Source organism: Oncorhynchus masou, chromosome 17 (genome assembly GCF_036934945.1).
Source record: "Oncorhynchus masou masou isolate Uvic2021 chromosome 17, UVic_Omas_1.1, whole genome shotgun sequence".
NCBI classification, from domain to species: domain Eukaryota; kingdom Metazoa; phylum Chordata; class Actinopteri; order Salmoniformes; family Salmonidae; genus Oncorhynchus; species Oncorhynchus masou.
The window spans coordinates 15,788,600-15,809,423 of record NC_088228.1 but is presented as its reverse complement, the minus strand read 5'-3'; the positions used below and the strand labels follow the sequence as shown (position 1 = coordinate 15,809,423).

General features: G+C 43.0%; 1 protein-coding gene across 2 annotated transcripts in view; it reads left to right on the top strand.

Moving 5' to 3' along the window:
* The first annotated feature begins 223 nt into the window (after positions 1-223).
* Positions 224-20,824, top strand: part of LOC135558595 (choline transporter-like protein 5-A) — a 60,456-nt gene continuing 39,855 nt past the window's right edge. The window contains exon 1 of one of the 2 annotated variants that reach the window (XM_064992515.1): positions 224-346. In XM_064992515.1, coding sequence (XP_064848587.1) covers positions 262-346 — 85 coding nt within the window. In that variant the 5' untranslated portion in view covers positions 224-261. The remainder of the gene's footprint in view (positions 347-20,824) is intronic. The other variant, XM_064992516.1, reaches the window with a different exon arrangement.

Below are 20,824 nucleotides of genomic sequence, written 5' to 3'. Positions count from 1 at the left end.
TTAGAAGGAATGAGCCAATTATGTTATTTTGTGGAAATTATGTAACAACATTCCGACCTTGTTTAGCATTAATTATATTGTCCAAATATGGCGCATGGTATCCTTTTGAATCGCTTTCAATTATGGACTTTTATTTTGAAGGCGAACCACAAATTCCACAATTGTGACTAATCCTTATTGTGGCTAGCTTCACACAGGTGAGAGGACCTTTCCTATAAACTTGGAGCCAAATACCGGAGTGTTCATTGACTCCCAACATCCATGCCATCGCATCACTACACACCAGACGATTCTACCGTCCACAGTGAAATGGCAAGAAAAACGGACGTCCCTTCCCTTTATTACGGTGAGTAGCCTAACCTAGGCTCATTGAAGTAAAGTGTGTCACATTGATGGGGTCTGTTATTAAATAAATATTGCACATTAACAGCGTATGTAGCAATAGCATAGGTGAGAAATTGTACCCTCAGATATCCTACCCGGCTGGCACATGATATTTCTATTGCATAAGGGGAAATAGTTTTCAAATATTGTCAAAGCAACAGGGAAAGGGGATTTGAAGTCTATTTTTGTATCGGGGTATTATGGTGTTAATTTGACCACTAATTCTAGCGCGTTCTCGAGCCTCCTTGAGCATTCCACCTGCCATCCAAATACATGGATTAAGAAATGTTGGTCTATGGGACATGATGAATGCTAGCTATGACATAACAACCCCGCGTGAACTCCGCATTAACTTAGCTTTGCTATTTTGGTCCGGAGTCCGAATCGAAGCCGCGCAGGTTAACCAATGGCACGAGCCGCTCGCCTGCATATTGCCGGGCATGCAACTTTGGTGCTAAAACGTCGTGTGCCGCTCGCGCACAGGACAAATCTCGGCGCCGTATATATGCAGGATGGCAACTGTACTGCAACCTCATCTGACAGTGAACTGTAACGGAACCCTCTGTATTTAACATTATTCATAATTTGTTAGGCTACTTTTATAGGCCAATTACTGTATTTGAGTTCATAACTATACGATCCAAATAATTTTACTGTTGCCCTTTGCGCACTAAACCATGAGCACAAATCACACAGGCAGTCTATACCCATTTAAGTGCGCAGAGAATTTTAAGATGATGCAAAAAATATGTTCTATTATTGTCAACATTAAAATGACCTCTATTTTCTGATGCGTTCCACAAAAAAAAACATTCCAAGTCTACTTCTGGTTTTCAAGGACATTAAGCCACCACGAAACACTGTAGTCTACTGGCTATTGTTGCTGTGTTGTTCATAATTACAGGATATTTCCCTCTGCTCTACTGAATACCAGGCTCTCTGTGACACAGTCGATTGGTATTAGAGTGCCCGCTGGCTACAGCAACCTGCTCTGTTTCTGGAATGCAGTATCATTCTGCTCAGTGAAAATAATCTGTCAGGTGTGCATCAGAGGATACTGGTGGGAGGTGCTGTAGGAGGATGGCCTTATTGTAATGGCTGGAATGGAATGAATGAAACTGAATCAATTATGTGGTTTTGGTATGTTTGATACCATTCCAGCCATTTACAATGAGGTGTCCTCCTATAGCTCCTCCCACCAGCCTCTGGTGTGCATGTGTATAGGCTGCCATTTGAGTGAAAGAGTTGGATGTGCACCAGACCAGTATAAACCAGTATTATGTTCACTGGCCCAAATGCCTCATTCCTTAGCAGAGTGGGGAAATGGTTTTCTCTCACTTGAACAATCCATTGTTGGATGCATTGAAGCAGTGCAGGTGTGGCAGTGAGGTGTGTGAATGTGTTCTGGGGTAGAGCTGGGCGATATAGACACATCTATATCACTATACATTGGCTGAATTATTACGATAACGGTTAATTCAACGATAAGTTTAACATTAATGCGCATCGGTTATTTTTTTAAATATTACCCCTAAAACTACTACTTTCAATGTTGTGACTATCATGGTCCTGTTAACCCATATTAGCAGACTTATTTTATTTCTAACTTAACGATAAGTAGCCTTTACTAGAGGAATGTTATCAGTAAAATGTCCGTGATAAATGGTCGGTATCGCTCATTTGCGGTTTATCGTCCCAGCTTTATTCTGGGGTGTGTTACGGGCCTCAGATCAGTTTCACGCATTTACATGGAGTGTAACACACTGGTACTCTTTCTGTGGTCCTTGAGTCAAAGTCCAGCTGTTTGCTGACAGTGATTTCATCCGGGTTAAATTGCCAAAGCCTGGCACTTCCTCTCTTGCCCATGCAGATTAAGCTAACCTTGCCTGAGACCTGAAGCATCCCAGTGTCAAGGCTTTAGTTCAATGGGCTAACACAGTCTCGATTCGCACTGATGACCAGGGTTCAGCATTTGGTGGGTGACACTACAAACTCCAAAAAACAGACATCACTGGCTTGGGTGTCATTTCCTAGGTGACTACAGTGTAGGGCTGGAGGTGGTGCAGTGTAGCGAGGAAGAGAGTAGGCCAGTGTGTCTTTGTACTTGGAGAAGTTTCTCTCCCCTGTTTACAAAGGCTTATGCATAGTGAAGCAGCTCCCCCGTGGCGTCTCTGCTGCATCGTTATGAACCAGAGATGTGGTTTTAATCTGGTAGTTTCTCCCCTCGAGCTGCCTGGCAACGGTGTGTGCGGGAGGGAAACCGCTGACAGTCCTCCTAATGGTTGCTGGATACGGTTGCTGTGTGGTTCCTCATGATTTTCAAAGGCTCCTATCTCCTCTGAACGATTTCTTTCTTCTGAAGAACATATTTTCTCTGCATGCTGCTGCTTCCCTGTCTCTGTTCCTGTTTTTCATTTCTGTCTTCTCACAGTTTAAAGCTTGCTTTGTGTGTGTGTGTGTGTGTGTGTGTGTGTGTGTGTGTGTGTGTGTGTGTGTGTGTGTGTGTGTGTGTGCCCACATTGAAATTAAGATAATGATGATCCATGAGGAAATTAATGACCGGAAACATTTGTTTGAGAATAAAGGCTCAATTCCAGTGAGAGGACACTGTATATTACAAGAGATAATATGCTTAAGATATTAGAAACCAACCAATACAGACCAACCAAATACACACTTTCGCAGACCATATCAACTGCTTGATTCCTGTGTAATATAGTTACTGGAATAGCCACAGGGATTTAGTCCATTGACTGCAGTGTGTTCTGGCTTTGCATCATTCCAGATGTTTGTTTTTTAGAGAACCTCAAACATTAAATCCAAAAGGCTTGAGCGTGCATAACTATCCCCCCCCCCTCAAAAGTCAATACTTTGTAGAGCGACCTTTTGCAGCAATTACAGCTGCAAGTATTTTTTTATTATTATTTTTTATTTTACCTTTATTTAACCAGGCAAGTCAGTTAAGAACAAATTCTTATTTTCAATGATGGCCTGGGAACAGTGGGTTAACTGCCTGTTCAGGGGCAGAACGGGCAGACCTTGTCAGCTCGTGGGTTTGAACTCGCAACCTTCCAGTTACTAGTCCAACGCTCTAACCACTAGGCTACCCTGCCGTATAGTGGGGTATGTCTCTATAAGCGTTGCGCATTTAGCCCCTGGGATTTTGTCCATTCTTCAAGGCAAAACTGCTCCAGCTCCTTCAAGTTGGATGGGTTCCACTGGTGTACAGCAATCTTTAAGTCATACCATAGATTCCCAATTTGATTGAGGTCTGGGCTTTGACTAGGCCATTACAAGACATTCACATGTTTCCCCTTAAACCACTCAAGTGTTGCTTTAGCAGTATGCTTAGGGTCATTGTCCTGCTGGAAGGTGAACCTCCCTCCCAGTCTCAAATCTCTGGAAGACTGAAACAGGCTTCCCTCAAGATTTTGCCTGTATATAGCGCCATCCATCATTCCTTCAATTCTGACCAGTGTCCCAGTCCCTGCTGATGGGAAAAATATCCCCACAGTGTGATGCTGTCACTACCATGCTTCATGGTGTTCTCGGGGTGATGAGGTGTTTGGTTTGCGCCAGACATGGCATTTTCCTTGATGGCCAAAAAGCTTAATTTTAGTCTCACCTGACCAGAGTACCTTCTTCCATGTGTTTGGGGAGTCTCCCACATGCCTTTTGGCAAACACCAAACGTGTTTGCTTATTTTATTTCTTCAAGCAATGGCTTTTTTTCTGTCCGCTCTTCCTTAAATCCCAGCTCTGTGGAGTGTACGGCTTAAGGAAATTGTTATTCTGGAAAACCTGTGAATTTTTGGAAATAATTTTGCAACCTTACTCTTGGTTATTCATGTGGTTTTGTTCACTCCCTTCCCGAGTCAGTTTTTATGTTTTTGCCATCAGTAACATCTCCTCATTATGCTTGTAAACTTCTCACCAAATGGTAAAATCACAGATGTGAATGAACATATTTTAGGTGAGGCTAGAGAATAAAAGTCTTGAATTATTCAGTGTTTTAGGAATAGAGATTGAATTTTTTACGAGGTGACATCAATAATAGATATTTGTAAATGTCTGTAGTAAAGGAGGATCTCTACTGTATTTCACACCTGGTTACCCTCAAATGGGTTGAAGTCATCCTGAGAAGGCTGGCAACACACAAATGGAAAATGGTTTATGGAACAAAGACAGGACATGAATCGCTTGTCCTTGTGAATATAACTGTACAACATAGGTAGGTTGGTTGGTTTGCATTGTCTATTGGTGCTCTTTTTTCTTGCTGTCAAATGACAGTTTTCACTTGTGGTTACACATTTATGTCTTTACCTTGTGAGTTGTCAGTCTGGAAAGATCCTTGAGACATCCCTACCCCATTGAAGTTGACATTTTAAATGATCATTTCTAGGGTCAGGTAAGGGTTCTGGTTAGGTAGAGATGTCCCAAGGATGCTGAATGACACTGATCCTACATGATTATAGTAGACAATACTTCAGAGTTATTGACTGTACGGTAATGATTCTATGAGGGCGGATCAGTATGACATGTATGGTATACAGAAATGGTTTGTGATAACAATTGTTATCATCAGATTAATAAAGAGCTGCAAGCTGTTTTTTTCTAAGAAAATAGATAATCTTTACCTTTCATCCTCACTCCCTAAACCTAAAGGATTTACAGAGCCCCCAGATAAAAACTAAAGCATGAAACCCACAGATTCTCACTGCCAATAGCTACTTATCACAGTGGGAGGCCATTCCTTTTCTTGCTCGAAACAAAAGCAGTATCACTGCACCAAATCCCCTAGTTTCAGACTCCTAATTATCCTTACACCTCTGAAGACTCGAGGCACTTCCATGCCAGGCAGAAGAACTTGTTTTGTCTCTGAACACTCAAACTTGTTTCTCCACCGACTGTTGGATAAGAGGAACCATGGGGTGTTTACAACACTCGGTGGAGACTAGAGATCCTAACAAGCAATTGCATGTCCAGCATTACGTTACAGCCTTATTCTAAAATTGATGAGAAACAAAAATGATTTGATCAATCTACAAACAATGCCCCATAATGACAAAGCGAAAACATGTTATTAGAAATGTTTGCAAATGTATTAAAAATAAACATACCTTATGTAAATAAGTATTCAGATCCTTTGCTATGAGACTTGTAATTGAGCTCCGGTGCATCCTGTTTCTATTGATCATCATTGAGATGTTTCTACAACTTGATTGGAGTCCACCTGTGGTAAATTCAATTGATTGAACATGATTTGGAAAGGCACACACCTGTCTATATAAGGTCCCACGGTTGACAGTGGATGTCAGAGCAAAAACCAAGCTATGAGGTCAAAGGAATTGTTTGTAGAGCGCCGAGACAGGATTGTGTCGAGGCACAGCTCTGGGGAAGGGTCCCAAAACACATCTACTTATTTAAAGTTTTTTATTTATTTTATTTTTCTACATTGTAGAATAATAGTGAAGACATAAAAACTATGAAATTAAGTAGTAACCAAAATATATTTTATATTTGAGATTCTTCAAAGTTGCCACCCTTTGCCTTGACAGCTTTACACACACTGGCAAGAGTGTTTTTGGAAACTGATCTGCCGGCCTACGAATGGGAGTCGCCACCAGTTGCCCATCCCGGGTGTAGGATCTGTATCTGGATGTGGGGCAGTGAGGGATTGTCTTTGGAACTTCGTTTTTAAGACAAGATGAGTTGGGGAGGGATGGTTTCTGAGAGAAAGAGTGAGAACATGATGCATGTATGTGAAAGACACCTTCTCCCAGGTGATGTGTGTTCAGACGGAGGGAGCAGGACAGGCAGGATTATCTCTGGGTGACAGGCCGGGATTATCTCTGTCCTCAGACAAATCACTGTCTGAGGACAGATAAGGCCTTGCCAGCAAATAAACATCAACACACACACATCATTGACAACACCACACCAATAGCCCTCAAACTTCCACCGACATGTAGTCTGTGAAAACAGGCATATATTCTGGCCCCTATTTACTGTACACTGAACAAAAATATAAATGGAACATGCAACAATCAACGATTTTACTGAATTACAGTTCATATAAGGAAATCAGTCATTTTAAATAAATGAATTAGGCCCTAATCTATGGATTTCACATGACTGGGAATACAGATATGCATCTGTTGGTCACAGATGCATAAAAAAGGTATAAATACATAGGAGATAATGGGTGACACCTGGTGATGGGTGGAGACAAACACAAGACAGGTGAAACAGAGCAGGGTGTGACACGCAGGTGAAGGAGCTGGATGTGAAGCGCCGGGGCTGGCGTGGTTGTGAGGCCGTTTGGACAGACTTCCAAATTCTCTAAAACGACATTGGAGATAATTAATATTCAATTCTCTGGCAACAGCTCTGGTGAACATTCTTGCAGTCAGCATGCCAACTGCACGCTGCCTCAACTTGAAACATCTGTGGCATTGTGTGACAACTGCACATTTTAGAGTGGCCTTTTATTTTTAATGTCCCCAGCACAAGGTGCACCTGTGTAATGATCATGCTGTTTAATCCGCTTCTCAACATGCCACACCTGTCAGGTGGATGGATTATCTTGGCAAAGGAGAAATGCTCACTAACGTTTTACATTTAAATTTACAGGGATGTAATCAAGTTTGTGCTCACAATGTGAGAGAAATAAGCTGTTTGCACCTGGAACATTTCTGGGATCTTTTATTTCAGCTCATAAAACATGGGACCAACACTTTACATGTTTCATTTTTATTTTTGTTCAGTGTACATTACCACTATTCAGAAAAATGGATGTGAGCTGTTGCTAGAGCAATTTGCATAAATGAAATTTTCCCCATTGCACTGTACACTTGACTTGTTCCTCTGAGAGGCCTGTTTGGGAGGACCTCACTGAAGATGGTTTCTGTTGTCTGTTTGTCTCCTAGTGCCTCTGTCTCCTCTTTGCTCATTGACATGCATAACAAGGGACCAGTACTGTATCTGGGAGTTACAGATGACTGACAGTTCATCCTCACAGGGAATATGCATGAACTGAATAACTACCATATCTTCAGAACTTTTACACTGACGTGAAACTGGAAATATTATGTTAATAGGCATGGTCCATGTGAAACTACATACGTAAATATATTGAAAATAGTAGTGGGGGGGGGAGTAGCGTTCTGTATAGGGTGGCATTTTAATACATAAATGAGCAGTGTGTATGACTGAACTTTCCCATAGTTCAACACTTCTCTTATGATTCTCAACAACAGTCTTGAATCTATTGGTGGATTGTTGTTTGTTTTGTAGTTGGATGCTTTTGTTGTTCTGGACTGGACTGCTCTGATTGCTCCGTCATCAAGTGTACTTGCTGGAAGACTCCCTGTAGGCTTAACTCAGAGTAAACAACAGTCTGTTTGATAAACTTCCCTTCGGAGAGTAACTAGTAGGTACTTTATCTTACTGTAAGGTAAACACAAGTTAATTGCGTGAGAGATGCTGTGTTTGTGTAGACTAGAGGGAACGAGCTGATATTTTTGGATTGTTTGTGGGACTGGGTCCTTGAGGAGAACTCTGTGGGAGTGACAGTTCAAGTCTAGTATCATGCTAGCAGCTGACTCATCCGTGGTGTGTGTGTATGTATGTATTCTGTATACACATGCATGCTCGCTCAAATCTCGGTCTAAGGAAGTGAAATTAGTTAATTTGTTGAGAAAATGAAGGTCATTCCCACGGACTCGCACATCCACAGGCAAAAATAAATGCTCCACTGTATAAGCCCCCAAAACCCAACATGCATGTTCTTCAACATATTCTCTCTCCCAGACAGGCCAGCTTAACTTAGCTTGTCCTTGTGTAACCAATGTGAAATGGCTAGCTAGTTAGCGGTGGTGCGCGCTAATAGCGTTCTGTGCAATCTGTGACATCACTCGCTCTGAGGCCTTGAAGTAGTTGTTCCCCTTGCTCTACAAGGGCTGTGGCATGATGGGTAATGATGCTTTGAGGGTGGCTGTTGTTGATGTGTGCATGAGGGTCCCTGGTTCGAGCCCAGGTAGGGGAGAGGGACGGAAGCAATACTGTTACATTGATGCTGTTGACCCGAATCACTGGTTGCTGTGGAAAAGGAGGAGGTCAAAAGGGGGGTGAGTGTAACCAATGTGAAATGGCTATCCAGTTAGCGGTGGTGCACGCTAATAGCGTTTCAATCTGTGACATCACTCGCTCTGAGGCCTTGAAGTATTTGTTCCCCTTGCTCTGCAAGGGCCGTGGCTTTTGTGGTGCGATGGGTAACGATGCTTCGTGGGTGTCAGTTGTCGACGTGTGCAAAGGGTCCCTGGTTCAAGCCCAGGTAGGGGCGAGGAGAGTAAGCTAAACTGTTACACTTGTCTACTGTAAGACATTCAGTAGAATTTAAAAAATTATAAATCCGTAGAATCTAAGACTTTGTAATCGGTTAATCAATCTGGATTCCAGATTCTGGGTCTTTGAAGTGACAATTCCCACTAGCATTCAGCTACTAAGTGGGAGTGTCAAGCTCAGCGTTGACTTCATTAACGCTCATTACGTGTTATTAGTTGTCTTGTTTGCTGGATTTCCCAGGGATTCTGGAGAGATTTAGCGAGGTGGATTGAAGGTCTGTGTGTAGGTAAACCTAGAAAGGAGAGGATCTCCCTTTTCATAAGGTTTTATTGAGCGCTGTAGATTAGAATGAACTGTAATGGGTTCTTAGATGGGTTTATTTGTCTATGACGGGGGTAGGCAACTAGATTGAGCCGCTGGCTGATTTTTGTTGGTTCGCATGGTCGTGTGCCGGAACCTAATTATAATAATTTGTACACTGCAAATTGACCACAACCAAAAATAGATTGTATTTGAAAATAACAATAAATTCTTACCTTGATTACATTGAGACATAATCACATACCGTTATGTCTCTTTTTAATTTGGTTTTAATTTATTTAACAGCTTTCCTAAATTAAACTCATTTTTAGCTGATTTCATGGTCATTTTAAAATGACTAAAAACTTTGGGGGGGGCACTCGCGGTACGGTTTTGTTGCTTGTTTGAGTTAGGTAGAGAGGGTAGGCCATATCCATACTAACAGTTTATGGCCTACCCTCTCTACATAACACAGACAACCAAACTGTTAGTGTGGATATGGCCTACCCTCTCTACCTTATATTACCGGTCGTAGAAACATCAAACAATCTTTAGGATGTTTTTATCATAAATGTTCAATAATATTCCAACCGGAGAATTACATTGTCTGTAGAAAAGCAATGGAAGGAGAGCTACCTCATGTGAATGTGCGTGACTGACCCCCTTCACAGTAGAATCCTGAAACAACTTTGTAAAGACGGTTGACATCTAGTGGAAGCCTTAGGAAGTGCAAAATGACCTATATCCTACTGTGTATTCGATAGGGGCCTAGTTAAAAAATGACAAACCTCAGATTCCCCACTTCCTGTTTGGATTTTTTCTCAGGTTTTTGCCTGCCATATGAGTTCTGTTATACTCACAGACATCAATCAAACAGTTTTAGAAATTTCAGAGTGTTTTCTATCCAATAATAATAATAATATGTATATATTAGCATCTGGGACTGAGTAGGAGGCAGTTTACTTTGGGCTATTCATCCAAAAGTGAAAATGCTGCCCGCTATCCCAAAGAAGTTTTAACAGTAACACACAGACAGCCGTCAGTCCCTCAGGTCTCTCTCCTACAGACACTGTCATAGGTTACTAAGCAGCTGGTCACAATAACACTGTTCTATGGATATGGTTACAGCACAAGCTGTTGACTATAGACCCTTCTGTGATGGCTGCGTCCTGACTGAATCTTGTGCTTGGTGTTACGTCATGTTTATTTTCTGTCTGATGTCTCATAGTTATTTGAGTAAATGACTCATTTCAATGTGATGGGCAAGTTGTAACTTAACCACCGAGGAACTTTGGATTACAGTGGTATTATTCTGCAGAGTGACAGGGGAGACAGCGAGTGAGGAAAGTCAAAGGGAGGAGAAGTGTAATTAACAGAGGAAAGTGGCAGGCTACAGTTTGACATGATGGTGATGGTTAACTGCAGAGAGAAGGCATCACAAAGTCAAAGGGAGGAGAAGTGTAATTAACAGAGGAAAGTGGCAGGCTACAGTTTGACATGACTGTGATGGTTAACTGCAGAGAGAAGGCATCACAAAGTCAAAGGGAGGAGAAGTGTAATTAACAGAGGAAAGTGTCAGGCTACAGTTTGACATGACTGTGATGGTTAACTGCAGAGAGAAGGCATCACAAAGTCAAAGGGAGGAGAAGTGTAATTAACAGAGGAAAGTGTCAGGCTACAGTTTGACATGATGGTGATGGTTAACTGCAGAGAGAAGGCATCACAAAGTCAAAGGGAGGAGAAGTGTAATTAACAGAGGAAAGTGTCAGGCTACAGTTTGCCATGACTGTGATGGTTAACTGCAGAGAGAAGGCATCACAAAGTCAAAGGGAGGAGAAGTGTAATTAACAGAGGAAAGTGGCAGGCTACAGTTTGCCATGACTGTGATGGTTAACTGCAGAGAGAAGGCATCACAAAGTCAAAGGGAGGAGAAGTGTAATTAACAGAGGAAAGTGGCAGGCTACAGTTTGCCATGACTGTGATGGTTAACTGCAGAGAGAAGGCATCACAAAGTCAAAGGGAGGAGAAGTGTAATTAACAGAGGAAAGTGTCAGGCTACAGTTTGCCATGACTGTGATGGTTAACTGCAGAGAGAAGGCATCACAAAGTCAAAGGGAGGAGGCAGTGGGAAATGGGAGCTAGCCGGGGAGGAGATTCCCCCAGGGGTGGATCAGAGAAGGCTGGCGGAGCGTGGAGGGTACCCAGGAACGAGGCACCCCAGGGGGGCAGGCTGTCCTGGACTGCTGGAGCCACCTGCCAGACACACCAGTAGTCCTCTGCCCCCTCCCTGCCATTGAGTTTACATGGATGGGAGTGGGAGTGTGTTTAAGGGAATGGTATGTGCGTGCCTGATCTATGATCCTGCATTCATGCGTGATTCTACATGCGTTTGCATACTGTACTGTGGATGTTTGGAATTTAAGATTTCTGTATCAGGTGTTGTGGTACAATGAGTAGCAGGAGAGAGAGTAGCTGTCAGTATTGGAGGTTAGAGGAGACAGAACTGTATGTTATTATTGGAGGTTAGAGGAGACAGAACTGTATGTTAATATTGGAGGTGAGAGGAGACAGAACTGTATGTTATTATTGGAGAGGAGACAGAACTGTATGTTATTATTAGAGGTGAGATGAGACAGTACTGTATGTTATTATTGGAGAGGAGACAGAACTGTATGTTATTATTAGAGGTGAGAGGAGACAGAACTGTATGTTATTATTGGAGGTGAGAGGAGACAGAACTGTATGTTATTATTGGAGGTGAGAGGAGACAGAACTGTATGTTATTATTGGAGGTGAGAGGAGACAGAACTGTATGTTATTATTGGAGGTGAGAGGAGACAGAACTGTATGTTATTATTAGAGAGGCGACGGTACTGTATGTTATTATTGGAGAGGAGACAGAACTGTATGTTATTATTGGAGGTGAGAGGAGACAGAACTGTATGTTATTATTAGAGAGGAGACGGTACTGTATGTTATTATTGGAGAGGAGACAGAACTGTATGTTATTATTGGAGGTGAGAGGAGACAGTACTGTATGTTATTATTGGAGGTGAGAGGAGACAGTACTGTATGTTGTTATTGGAGAGGAGACAGAACTCTATGTTATTATTGGAGGTGAGAGGAGACGGTACTGTATGTTATTATTGGAGAGGAGACAGAACTGTATGTTATTATTGGAGAGGAGACAGTACTGTATGTTATTATTGGAGAGGAGACAGAACTGTATGTTATTATTGGAGGTGAGAGGAGACGGTACTGTATGTTATTATTGAAGAGGAGACAGAACTGTATGTTATTATTGGAGAGGAGACGGTACTGTATGTTATTATTGGAGAGGAGACAGAACTGTATGTTATTATTGGAGGTGAGAGGAGACAGAACTGTATGTTATTATTGGAAAGGAGACAGAACTGTATGTTATTATTGGAGGTGAGAGGAGACAGAACTGTATGTTATTATTGGAGGTGAGAGGAGACGGTACTGTATGTTATTATTGGAGAGGAGAGGAGACAGTACTGTATGTTATTATTGGAGGTGAGAGGAGACAGAACTGTATGTTATTATTGGAGAGGAGACAGTACTGTATGTTATTATTGGAGAGGAGAGGAGACAGTACTGTATGTTATTATTGGAGGTGAGAGGAGACAGTACTGTATGTTATTATTGGAGGTGAGAGGAGACAGAACTGTATGTTATTATTGGAGGTGAGAGGAGACGGTACTGTATGTTATTATTGGAGGTGAGAGGAGATAGTACTGTATGTTATTATTGGAGGTGAGAGGAGACAGAACTGTATGTTATTATTGGAGGTGAGAGGAGACAGAACTGTATGTTATTATTGGAGAGGAGACAGTACTGTATGTTATTATTGGAGGTGGGAGGAGACGGTACTGTATGTTATTATTGGAGAGGAGAGGAGACAATACTGTATGTTATTATTGGAGGTGAGAGGAGACAGTACTTTATGTTATTATTGGAGGTGAGAGGAGACAGAACTGTATGTTATTATTGGAGGTGAGAGGAGACGGTACTGTATGTTATTATTGGAGAGGAGACAGTACTGTATGTTATTATTGGAGGTGAGAGGAGACGGTACTGTATGTTATTATTGGAGAGGAGACAGTACTGTATGTTATTATTGGAGGTGAGAGGAGACGGTACTGTATGTTATTATTGGAGAGGAGACAGAACTGTATGTTATTATTGGAGAGGAGACAGAACTGTATGTTATTATTGGAGAGGAGACAGAACTGTATGTTATTATTGGAGAGGAGACAGAACTGTATGTTATTATTGGAGGTGAGAGGAGACAGTACTGTATGTTATTATTGGAGGTGAGAGGAGACGGTACTTTATGTTATTATTGGAGAGGAGACAGAACTGTATGTTATTATTGGAGGTGAGTTACGCTCTGTGATGAGATGAGGCAGTATGTCAGTATTGGAGATAGGTTTGCACATTTTGGGAAATATTCAGAGGTGGAAACTTTCTGTGGGAATTAACGAGAATATATGAGAATTAACTGAAATGTGTAGAAATTAATACCATTTAAATGTATATGTGTTTTTGCATTGGATATAAACTCAGCAACAAAAGAAATTCCCCTTTTTCAGGACCCTGTCTTTCAAAGATAATTTGTAAAAATCCAAATAAGTTAACAGATCTTCATTGTAAAGGGTTTAAATATACACTGTTTCCCATGCTTGTTCAATAAACCATAAACAACTAATGACAATGCACCTGTGGAAAGCTCGTTAAGACACTAACAGCTTATAGACGGTAGGCAATTAAGGTCACAGTAATGAAAACTTAGGACACTAGAAGCCTTTCTACTGACTCTGAAAAACAGCAAAATAAAGATACCCTGGGTCCCTGCTCATCTGCGTGAACATGCCTTAGGCATGCTGCAAGGAGGCATGAGGACTGCAGATGTGGCCAGGGCAATAAATTGCAATGTCCGTACCGTGAAACGCCTAAGACAGAGCTACAGGGAGACAGGATGGACAGCCGATCGTCCTCGCAGTGATAGACCATGTGTAACAACACCTGCACAGGATCGGTACATCTGAACATCACACCTGTGGGACAGGTACAGGATTGCAACAACAACTGCCCGAGTTACACAAGGAATGCACAATACCTCCATCAGTGCTCAGACTGTCCGCAATAGGCTGAGAGAGGCTGGACGGAGGGCTTGTCCTCACCAGACATCACCGGCAACAACATTGCCTATGGGCACAAACCCACTGTCGCTGGACCAGACAGGACTGGCAAAAAGTGCTCTTCACTGACGAGTCACGTTTTTGTCTCAACAGGGGTGATGGTCGGATTTGCATTTGTCGACGGAATGAGCGTTACACCGAGGCCTCTACTCTGGAGTGGGATCGATTTTGGAGGTAGAGGGTCCCTCATGGTCTGGGGCGGTGTGTCTTATTCTTCTCACTTTGCTTGGTGAGGTAGATTGCTGCTATATAACTTGATGACCCTTCAAATACCTAACCATTTCTTTATCTCTCTTGTAGTGTGTATCCATTGTTTTCAGTGCCATGATGTCCTCGAGGAGCAGATTCAATGCATGAGCAGCACAGCCAATGGGTGGGATGTGAGGGTAGGACTCCACTTTAGACCAAGCAGCCTTCATGTTCGCAGCATTGTCTGTCACCAGTGCAAATACCTTCTGTGGTCCAAGGTCATGACTGCCTTCAGCTCATCTGTAATGTAGAGACTGGTGTGTCTGTGCTCTTGTAGAATACTGGTTGTGGGGTGGAGATTATGTCGTTAATTATTCCTTGCCCACAAACATTCGACCACCCATCAGAGATGATTGCAATACAGTCTGCTTTCTCTATTTGCTTGACCTTCACTTAAACTCTGAACTCTGCATCCAGCAAATGAGTAGATTAAACATGTCTGGTTGGAGGGGTATATGCTGGGCGAAGAACATTCAGAAATCTCTTCCAATACACATTGCCTGTGAGCATCAGAGGGGAACCAGTTGCATACACAGATCGAGCAAGACACTCGTCAGAATTTCTCTGACTTTCCTCCATTGAGTCAAAAAAACTTCTGATTCCAGGAGGACCATGAGCTGTTGCTATCGATAAGGTGTCTGATTCATCATTTTCACCTCGAATAGAAGTAGAGGGACTTTTGTCAGAGGTTATGTGCACTGAGGAAACTTGATGCACTTGCCCAGATGATTCTGCATCTTTTTGCATTCTTCACATATAATTGGGCACAGTATTTGCAAATGTACACAGCTTTTCCTTCTATATTAGCTGCAGTGAAATGTCTCCACACATCAGATAGTGCCCGTGGCATTTTCCTGTAAAGTTTAGGGAAAAAACGAGTTAAAAAGAAAGCCAAATACAATTCCATGTACAGATAATTAGTTAAGCAGTTAGATTAAACAACTCCTTTGTAAGATAAACGTTTTAACATGTATGGAAACAGGTGAATTAACACTCCTCAGTTAGCAGGTTCAAGCAAGCTAAAACCCACATGGTAGAAAAAACTTACTAGCAGAAATGATTTAAAAACACTTTGTTGTATGCTACTATTTACTAGTTAACAAAAAATAATGTATGTCATATAAAATATCCACCCCACCCAGTACTGTAATCAAAACTTACCAGAAAGCATATAGTCCTTGTCTCATACAGTGTAGTAGTGTGGGCTCAATAGCATCTCATTAGTGTGCAAAATCTTGAGAATCAGCTGTACATGCGATAGAAGAGTGCACTGCACAGGTGATGGAAGAATGCACTGTGCATGCAGAGGGTTGCAATTCCATTGAATTGGGGATAGTTTAACCAAAATATGCCACAAGATCTAGAATTGCCTTATGTGTATCCCACAAAAAAGGTTCACTGTTCTAAGATAACTTTTTAAAAATGAATTTAAGCAATATTCCCAAACTTCCCATGAAAAAAATTCTGGTAATTTACCGGAAGGTTTCTGACCCTTTGCAACCCTATTTGGAGGTGAGAGGAGACAGTACTGTATGTCAGTATTGGAGGTGAGTCACACTCTGTGCTGAGATGAGACAGAACTGTATGTTATTACTGGAGGTGACCTTACTGTGGAGTTAACAGATACTGCAGAGGGATATCTTTGGTTATATCACCAGAGGTAACGTTCCAGTGTACTACTAAACTCACAGCTCCAAAGGTCAGGGCTGTCTGAGAATGGACAGTGACAGAGAAGGTGCAATACTCTATTCTGCTTTGTGGTTTCTGTCTACATGCGTAATGCCAGAGACATATGTTGAAATACGCTACATGACCAAAATAATATGGTCACCTGCCCTTCGAACATCCCCCTTCCAAAATCATGGACATTAATATGGAATTTGTCCCCCATTTCCTGCTATAACAGCCTCCACTCTTCTTGGAAAGCTTTCCACTAGATGTTGGAATATTGCTTTGGGGACTTGCTTCCATTCATACACAAGCATTAGTGAGGTCGGGCACTGATGTTGGGCGATTAGGCCTGGCTCGCAGTCGGCATTGCAATTCATCCCAAAGGTGTTAGATGGGGTTGAGGTCAGGGCTCTTTGCAGGCCAGTGAAGTTCTTCCACACCGATCGACAAACCATTTCTGTGTGAACCTCGCTTTGTGCACGGGGGCATTGTCATACTGAAACCTGAAATGGCCTTCCCCAAACTGTTGCCACAAAGTTGGAAGCACAGAATCGTCTGGAATGTCATTGTATGCTGTAGCCTTAAGATTTCCCTTCACTGGAACTAAGGTGCCTTGCACCATTATTCCTCCTCCACCAAACTTTACAGTTGTCACTATGCAATGGTGCAGGTAGCTTTACCCTACTACAGCCGACACTTGGCATTGCGCATGGTGATCTTAGGCGTGTGTTAGGCAGCTCGGCCATGGAAACCAATTTGATGAAGCTCCTGACATACAGTCATTGTTCACCCGGCGGTCCCGTTGTGTGGCCTTCGCAGTTGAGACGCTGTTGCTCTTAGACATTTCCACTTCACAATAACAGCACCTCCAGTTGACCGGGGCAGCTCTAGCAGGGCAGAAATTTTATGAACTGACCTGTTGGAAATGTGGCATCTTGTGCCACGTTGAAAGTCACTGAGCTCTTCAGTAAAGCCGTCCTACTGCTAATGTTTGTCTATGGAGATTGCATGGCTGTGTGCTCGATTTTATACACCTGTCAGCAACAGGTGTGACTGAAAGAGCCGAATCCACCGATTTTAAAAATTATTTTATTTTTATATATATTTGTTTTGAATGGGTGTCCACATAAATTTTTTACATACACTATATAAAACAAAAGTATGTCTCTGTCTAAATGATGCTATCTGACTTATTTTGGAAGAAATGTGTATTTCGTAACTTTGCAGGGTATGCATCCTACACTTAATTCAAATAGCCTTGGTAGTGCAGGGCTTACACACGTACACAAAACAAAATAGATTTTCACAGCTGATTGAGGATGGTGCTTTGTGTTGCAGTAATGGCCTCCTTTCAGTGCATGCTAATAATGAGAATGCCAAAATGAGTGAAACGGAGGCTCTGAGTAGAGTAATCTAATGACACTGCCACATTCTGTGCATTAAGAAATTGCTTTGGTTTTCAAAAAATCAATAGCGGTTCAATTCGAGATACTCTTTGCACTGAATGACTTTCTAGAATTGCATAATTGTGTCATTATTGCTGTGTGTGACTTTGGGTGTGTGTGCCATTTATTACAAATTGATTGCTAAATGTTTAACTACAGAGTACATTCATTTCACCCTGGGGAACGTATAGTAATATAAATGTAAAATAAGGTGTTGTATCTAACAAAGTGCTCCATTTCCTTTCCACACAAATACAAGCTGACTTGATCCCGTTTTCCAGCTAGATTTTGTATAACGTTACCAGTTGGCACCAGGAGAGGTTGACTGGCCCAGAGCCTTAGTTTTTATGTAATAGCCTCTCTTTTCTTTCTCCCTCTTTATTCCCCCAAATACTCTGCTTGCCATTTTTTTCCCTTTTCTTTTTTAACTCTTTGATATCGTTTCTGTTCTGTGTTTTTCTTATTATTCAAAACTCCTCCAGCCAGCCCCCCATCTCCTTACATCTCTGTGTTCGTTCTGCGTCAGACGGTCTCAAAGGCTCGCGTTGACAGTCTCTCTCTCTCTCCGTGTGTTCTTCCGAAGCCCTGGAGGCCTTGTCTCTCTCTCCCCCAGCGACGCCTCTAGCTGGAACAGAGACACACTGCAGACCCATCAGAACACTCATTCACAATCAAACCTCAGCAGGATAATGATGATGGGGATCTACATCCTCCCTGTCACTGTCTTCCCACTGGGCACAGACATCAATTCAACGTCTATTCCACGTTTGTTCAATGTAATTTAATTGAAATGACATGGAAACAACATTGATTCAACGTACGTGTGTGTGTGTGTGTGTGTGTGTCCGTCCAGTGGGTTATCTCTTCACTTAGGTTGTCTCAAGACTTTCAATTCATTCGTGTTGAAATGTTGTGTAATAGCCTGTATGATTGACAGGGATGATGTAAGTGAGAGCTGGGGTTGCTGATGTTTCAGATTGTCAACACTTTCTTGGCTTTGGGAAACACAGACGTATGCACATCCACGCACAAACACACGCCTCTGTCTTGTGTATACATAATTTGAGTGACAATGCCAGAGAAACATAGACACATCTCACAAATGGTTGGACAAGTTGCCAACCACAAGGCTCACTGCACTGTCTGTCCTCCTTCTCAATCATCCAGCACCCCCTTAATTAATCTTCACATCCTTTCATGCAAAAAACTGTTGTTTCAGCAGCTTAGATGCTACTGCAGTTTCTCATTGCCAGGCTTCTGTTGAAAAGAGAGAAATTAAGCAGCAATCTGGTGCCAAATTAGGCTTTGATTCCTGATTTGTTTTGTGCAGAGGGTCTCATTCAGATGTGTGTGTGTGTGTGTGTGTGTGTGTGCGTCATGCTGTAGTGTGGCCGAGGGTAATATGATATGACACTGCTGATTTAAAGAAGGGCCATGGGTGCTCTCCACTTTGACACAACTTTATTTGAATCTCTGACATAATAAATGCCATTTAGCAGATGCTTTATTTCCAAGCGACTAACAGTCATATGTGCATATATTTTACATACAGGTGGCCCCGGGAAGTAATGATACAATGTTTAACTGTGAAAATACATGAGTGGAGTCTTCAACAGGTCTGTGTAGGAGGGTCTCACTCACTCACACACAGTCTTGTTATACTGTGCCAGTGAAGATCAACTCGATATCTATCCTGTTTTGTGGGCTACACTGCCACCCACTCACTCTCTATTACTTTAAGACTCTATGTGTTCATCTCATTTACCTCCCAGGCACTCAAATTATTACACTCAGATACAACCAAGAAGATGTCTTTAAAAGATCATGTTTACTTTGTTTAGGCTCTCTAGTTTTGTATTTTGGATAATTAGCCTATTTCTCTAATTCTATGTTAACAAATATTTACTTTGTGAGCCAATACTTGCCTTTGTGCACATACTTGGTCCAGTTAAACTCTTAGTTGCATTCGCCTTCCACCAGATTATTTGTTTATACAGAAATAGTGTTTGTAGACATCCCTTATCAATACTTTAGGTGCGCCAGGCAGGCCCTGACAGTGCCTTAATTTGAACGTATCTGAACAGGCTATAACCACCTGTTCAGTATATACAATATCACTTGTTATTGTAACTCTAACTAGCTGCTGTATTATACACAATAAGCTGAGACACAACTGTGTGTCAACTCTCTTTGGAGTCCCACATGGTACAGGCTAGGCAGACAGGCTAGGCAGACGGGCGAACAGGCTAGGCAGACGGGCGAACAGGCTAGGCAGACGGGCGGACAGGCTAGGCAGACGGACGGGCGGACAGGCTAGGCAGACGGACGGGCGGACAGGCTAGGCAGACGGACGGGCGGACAGGCTAGGCAGACAGATGGACGGACAGGCTAGGCAGGGGGGGCGGACAGGCTAGGCAGACAGACAGATGGGCGAACAGGCTAGGCGGACGGGCAGACAGACGGGCGGACAGGCTAGGCGGACAGGCTAGGTGGACAGACAGACGGGCGGACAGGCTAGGCGGACGGGCGGACAGGCTAGGCGGACGGGCGGACAGGCTAGGCAGACAGACAGACGGGCGAACAGGCTAGGCGGATGGGCGGACAGGCTAGGCAGACAGGCTAGGCAGACAGACGGGCGGACAGGCTAGACGGACGGGCGGACAGGCTAGACGGACGGGCGGACGGGCGAACAGGCTAGGCGGATGGGCGGACAGGCTAGGCAGACAGGCTAGGCAGACAGACGGGCGGACAGGCTAGGCGGACGGGCGGACAGGCTAGGCGGACAGGCTAGGTGGACAGACAGACGGGCGGACAGGCTAGGTGGACAGACAGACGGGCGGACAGGCTAGGCGGACGGGCGGATAAGGCGGACGGACTGACAGACAGACGGGAGGACAGGCTAGGCGGACGGACAGACGGACGGACACAGACAGACAGACAACGGGAGGATAGACAGACAGGAGGACAGTGGAGACTGGAAATGAGTCAATGAAGAAGAGACTGACAGAGACAGAGTTACAGTGGAAGCCTACCACTTCAGCGAGTGGTGACACTGATTTAGGTTGTCTAGGAGACCTCACTATTTGTTCAGATTAACCTTCCTGCTCAGGGATTCTCTTTCCTCAGCTCTGTCACATCGATAGTGACACTGGAGACCCAGACAAGGAGATGTCAGTGCTCTAGCCTACATGTTTAAACTTGGCTA